Source organism: Papaver somniferum, chromosome 7, assembly GCF_003573695.1.
Source record: "Papaver somniferum cultivar HN1 chromosome 7, ASM357369v1, whole genome shotgun sequence".
NCBI lineage: Eukaryota > Viridiplantae > Streptophyta > Magnoliopsida > Ranunculales > Papaveraceae > Papaver > Papaver somniferum.
Window position 1 is genome coordinate 263,131,544 of NC_039364.1, and position 6,223 is coordinate 263,137,766.

At 42.0% G+C, this 6,223-nt stretch overlaps 1 protein-coding gene across 1 annotated transcript; it reads right to left on the minus strand.

Moving 5' to 3' along the window:
- Positions 1-4,801: 4,801 nt before the first annotated feature.
- Positions 4,802-5,434, minus strand: LOC113296490. The gene has a single exon (XM_026544795.1). It carries the CDS (start codon positions 5,432-5,434, stop codon positions 4,802-4,804), a length of 633 nt encoding a protein of 210 aa, XP_026400580.1.
- Between the last annotated feature and the right edge of the window lie 789 nt (positions 5,435-6,223).

The window sequence follows — 6,223 nt, forward strand, 5'->3', positions numbered from 1 at the left end:
TTTCCCTTTCTAGCCGTCAGATTGGACACATCTAAATCTAATGGTCGCAACATCGCCAGTACATCAAAGTCTGAAGCTCCTGTCTAACACTACAGCACCTAACTCCATCTTGCGCCGTTAATCCAACGGTCGCTACAAGCTCTTCACGTATAGCCGTTAGATCGATCTATCAATTCCATATCCAACGTCTGAGCTTCGCAAATCATCAAACTTGTTGTACCCGATCAACACCCAAACACCAAATTCCCTATACCCGAACCAAACACACCTTACCCAAATTTCCCATCGACTTCTTCTTCTCTTTCCCCTCACCTCCGTCTGCAACTCCATCACCACCACGCCCTGCCACTGCCACAACCACCTTCTCCACCTGCCATAGCCACCATCACCAGTCTACAACAACCCATCTCCTTTCCCATCATTTCCCTACCACTCTACCCACCTAATTCATCGATTTCCCCTCTTTTCTCTCTGAAACCCTAGATGAGAAAATCAATGAATTAGGTCGAGTTAGAAACGCAATTGGAAGGCATGGAGAGGAGCAGGAGAGTCAGAAGAAGAATGGGTCGACGTACAGAAGCCATTATCAAAGATTAGGTAAACTGAATTTCAATTTTCAGAAACCCTAATTTACTGTTTTGGGGGTTTTGCTTGTAAAGTGTAATTGAGTATAAATAGATGCTTTGGGATGTTGTAATAGGTATGCCTGGATTAGCCAGTGTGTCCAGAACTGTGAGTTCTGTAAAAAAATTCCATTTTATGCTCTGTTTTTATCTTTTGTTCTTCACTGTTTTGCTATTCATGTTTTTCCATGTTATGTGTATTGTTCAGTTTCTCCATTTGATGTAATGTGCTGTTGCTATCCATGTTATGTTTCATGTCTCCTGTTATGTTATGTTTCTGTAATATTTGTATCATGTTCTGTACTGTTTCTTTTATGTATGTTCTGAATCCCAAATGCTAGTTCTGAATCCCAAATGCTAGGACTAGATGAAATTATGAACCAGCTGAGATAGTCTTCATCATGTGCATCTCATGTTCAGTGTTGCTAAGCCCTTAGACTAGTTGTGCTTTAATCAGACAATTAGCACTTTGGTAATTATCTTAGCTGTGAGTAGAATATCCCTTAGGTTAATGGTGGATTCAACATCCTAGTGTTCTTTCATCACTCTTGTTTACTGTCTCCCTTCATTGCTGTTTTCTCAATAGTTCACTTTTAGTTTACTGTTATGTTTAGTGTTTAATGTTTAGTTCCTCAAATGTTAAGTTTGTTCACTGTTAGTGGTGGAAGTTTAGGTTAGAATTCATGTAAATTGAGCTGATTGAGAAATGGAGGAATTTAGTGTCCACTGTTGCTTGTGATTGATTGTGTTGTTAAAAGACAGTCAATGCTAGGAGTAAAACAGTTGGACAAGCTTCTTCTCCTTCCATTCCATTTATGTATGCCCTGGTTCATAGGCAGGCTAGAACCTCCACCTAGATCCATTAGGGACAAGGATTTAACCAAAAATACAGCCACTGCCTAGCATCTTTCCTGTTCTTCTTTGTTATCTATCTGTTTTTGTGGCTTCTTATCACTGTTTTTATAGCTGTTTTTATAACTGTTTTGTGCCCTGTTCTTCCTTTGCCTTTGGCCCTTGGCCATTGCCTTTGATTTATCACTGCTATGCCATTGTAAATTTGCATCCTTTTGCCCTGTGTTGCTTCCATGTATATACCATTGTCACTTTTTCTTTGTACATGTCATTGTAAATGCCATCCTTGGCCCTGTGTGACTTAGTGCCCTGTCTGCCTAGAGCCTGCTTTACCTTGTCTGCTGCTGCTCCAAACAGTTAGCTTAGAACCAAAGGCTAAAATCCCAGGTTCAAAGTCCAGTCACTAAAGGCCTAAGGCCCAGCCACAGTTCAGGTTAAGGCCTAAGGCCCAGTTCAGTTCAGTTCATTTCAAAGACTACTGAAGCCCAGATTCATTACAAAGCCCAGTTCAGTCTTGGGTTAATCTAGAAGCCCATTGACACTCAAAGCCCAGTGCACTTCAAAGGCCAAGCCTAGTGCACTTCAAGACCAACTGAGCCCAAGCTCAGTTCACTTCATTGTCAAACAAGCCTATAATCCAAAGGTACCCTAAGCCCAAAGCCCAAAAGGCTTCATAGTTAACCAACAACAATTTAGGAGCCCAAAATATCTAGAAAACTCCAAAACACTCCCAGTCTCTGTGGATCGACCCGTACTTGCACGAGCTACAACTGACGACCGTGCACTTGCGGTATTACTGTAGGCCCGTTTTTATTGCGCTTAATTTTCACACATCTCCGGGCCCACCAGCCAATACAAGACCCACTGAGTACTTTCCTGTGATATGTTCCCCAGCAGCACCCTTAAATCGGTATGGCATGACGTATTTATGTTCACTCGCAACGGAGTAGCATGAACCTCCAAGTACCAAAGTTAAGGCCATCGCACAAAATACTCAGACGGAAAGCACACTGCATTCTGTAGATAAGGATTTTTGTGTGGAAGCATACAAAATCCAGCCAATTATTGTGATAACTCACAAAGAACTCATAAACCCGACTAATTTGCAAAATTAGAGTTTTGCGCCCCGCGCAGTATACTAGACCCTGTTGGTCGAAACTATTCTTAGCCAAACTAGGAAACCAAATCCGCCACAGCGCACTAAAAGTGTGGTCGCTCCCTAGCATGTGGGCCTTCTTTCCATCGACCAATCAGGTCTCCTTAAACTCGCCACGCTCACTGGAAGAGAGGCCTCGCCCTAGCTTGCCGGCCCCATACTTTCATTGACCAATTAGGTTGCTTCAAACCTGATGCAGCCTTAAAAGAGATCGTCATACTAAGTCGGATTCCCAAAATGCGCCAACATGCCGCACATGCCAGACGCGCATGCCAGATGCGCATGCCAGACACACACGCCAGATGTGCATGACAAACGCGCCACTGCCAATTAAAGATGGCCATGATCAACGGCTACCTTTCCTCCTTAGATGCAATCTCAGCCATCCAAGTTCGCCACCAAACTAACATGGCTTGTGGAAACTTTTGAGCGACCATGACGTCAAACCCTAAACTAGCACGTTGCTATGCCACGGCTACTGGCATGCCACCATGCCACAGCTACTAGCACGTCGTTATGCCACGGCTAATAGCATGCCACCATGACACATCTACTAGCACGCCGCTTTGCCATGGCCACTGTCATGCCACCATGCCACACATAGCAACCTGCTACACGTTTTCCATGAAAACACTCGAGACATCAAAACATGTCACAAACTGGGGGATACTCATCAGGGTATTGGTCTGGCGGTTTACAGCGTGCGGCTTGCAATGCGCCCGTTACAAGAAAGTGTCATGAAGTAGGGAAATTAGTGGTGGTAAAATTAACGGTGTAACCAATTCATTTCCTTCATCATGAAAGCATAATGACTGACGGTTACACAAATTCACTTCCCTCATCATGAAAGCATAACGCCTCACGGTTACACGTTACTCTTTTCATCCACCACTCAAACATTTCCACTTCCTACGAGACCAGGGTACGTTTTGTTACGACTTGTATAAATAGGTCTCACTTATTTCCACCAAACGACAAGTTTTGGTCAGGAGAACAATACCGCATCCAGAAATCACCTGGTAGCTTCCCATTCAGCTCACCAATTCAAATTTCTGTTACAAGTCACCAAAACGCCCACACTTCCAGAATCAACTATTCTGGTCTCAACACTTTCTTCGCTTCCCTCCCTAAGACCAACCCTTCTCCTTCACTTTGTGACCGAAGCCAGCCTGGAAAGGTCATTTCTTGGTTTAGGCCAGGATTATACAGATTGATCTCTTGAATCATAAGTACTCACGTTTAGTACATTATTTTGGGTTTACATTAGTTTCTCACCCACACACCCGAAATTACTGAAATCAGCAGAAACAGTTTTCACCCACAAACAATAGGGTGCAGCAAGGTTTATAGAAGAAAGGGGAACCGATCCTATGAACATGTGCAACACGTTTTTAGGAAAAAGGGAACCGATCCTATGGACATGTTCAACAAATATAAGTTAGATGCCATATATATGTGGGGAACCGAACCTATTACCTAGTCAACCGAATTTTGGAAAGCTAGTGTGACTATGCACAGTACTCACGTGGAAGGTAGAACTGAAACTTGTTTTGGTAGAACCGTTAAACCCATGATTGTGATTGAATGTTTGTTTGATCAGTCGCATAGTTCTTGAAAGTCATATGAACCAATTCTAAACTTTTTTGGAAGTGTGGAAAATCGGTTTCAAGGTTACAAAGAGAAGTTAATTGTGAAAGAGAAGTTACAAAGTAAGGATGTCGACATACTTTGAACACGTGCTATGAATGTTTATTTCTTTAATTGTTCAAAGTTATTCCTTAATAGCTACGGGAAGAGAATCTCATGATCGAAACATAAGTAAGTTAAGAATCTTTTAATTAAGGTTATTAATTTCATTTTGTAGGGAAATATAAGAAATAGTAATGTGCATTTACTAATTAGATTTTCTGGTATTAAATATCCAATCATACACATTAAATATCTCCTCTCTTTCTTATTGGTGATCCAACGACTAATAAGTGTTGATCCCTTAACCTAATCTGCACAGTCACTAGTTGACAGCTAGCCCAACAAATAAAGGTTACAAGGAATTAAATGACTGAATTGGTAAATCCCACTGAAGTTGGAAGAAATAGCAAGCCCACTGACTTAAGGGATTAGCAAGCCCACTTATTAATTGACCGTAAGTACATAACAATACCCACCCCTTTTAAGAGTCCTTGTCCTCAAGGACGAAATGAGGAAACTGATCTCTAATGTGACTTGTATCTTCCCACGTCGCGTCCTCTGCTGGTGCACTCACCCACTGAATCAAGACTTGAGGAATAGAGTGGCCATCACGGAGTGTAATACGGGTGGCAAGGACTGCAGCTGGTTCCTCCAAGATAGCTCCATTCTGATCCACCAGTGGCAGTGAGGGTGAAGAAGTAGAATGATGACCAATCTTCATCTTGAGCTGAGACACATGAAACACCGGATGTATGCGAGACCCAACAGGTAGTTTTAGTTCGTACACGACAACACCAATCCTCTGCACAATCTCAAATGGTCTGAAATACTTAGAAGATAGTTTGAAATTCTTACGGATAGCCACTGAAGTTTGACGATAAGGTTGTAATTTGAGGAAAACCATATCACCCACTGCAAATGTCCTGTCAGTCCTGTGTTTATCGGAAAAAAACTTCATCCTTGTTTGTACTTTCAGTAAGTCTTCTCGGAGCATTTGTAACATGTGGTCTCTGTCGTATAAGTAATCCTGAACAACTTGTACAAAAGTGGTGGAATGCAGGGGAAATGCCAAATGTGGTAGTTGATAGCCATATAAGTCTTGAAATGGTGTCATGCGCAATCTAGTGTGGTAATTCGTATTAAACCACCACTCGGCTAATGACAACCAATTGGACCATAGTTTAGGATTGGTACCTGTCATACATCGTAGATATTGCTCTAATCATGCATTAGTACGCTCCGTCTGTCTATTTGTTTGCGGATGATACGATGTGCTAAGGTGCAGTGAAGTCCCCAATGCCTTGAACATATCCTGCCAAAACTGGCTGATGAATATCTTGTCTCGATCCGAGACAATCGATGCTGGTAAGCCATGAAGCTTGAAAACATGGTGAAGAAATTCCTTTGCAACAGTTAGAGCAATAAATGGGTGAGCAAGAGCTATAAAATGACTGTATTTTGTCAGTCGATCAACCACAACTAGAATGACAGATTTCATGTTGCACAATGGTAAAACCTTTATAAAATCCATCGCTATGTGTTGCCATGCTGACTCTGGGATTGGAAGTGGTTGAAGGAGGCCACCAGAGTGTGTGTGTTCTTCATTATTGCATTGGAAAACTTCACAGTTGGCTACAAACTGTAGGATGACAGATTTCATCTTTAGCCAATAGAAATAGTCCTTAGCCCTATTGTACGTACCCAACATCCCTGAATGACCACCAATTGCAGAGCAATGAACAAATTGAAGTATGTGATCTCTTACCTGGTGACTAGAACCAATATACAGTCTATCTTTATATCTGAGTATGCCAGCATTGTAAGAGAAAACCTTGTGAGAGGGTTGCATCAGTAGTTGAGAAATCAATTGTTGTGCCAAGGGGTATTCAGCATAGCTAAGAAT

Coding starts and splice junctions, on each gene's coding strand:
- LOC113296490 (XM_026544795.1), bottom strand. CDS start 5,434: ATGACACCATTTCAAGACTTATATGGCTATCAACTACCACATTTGGCA.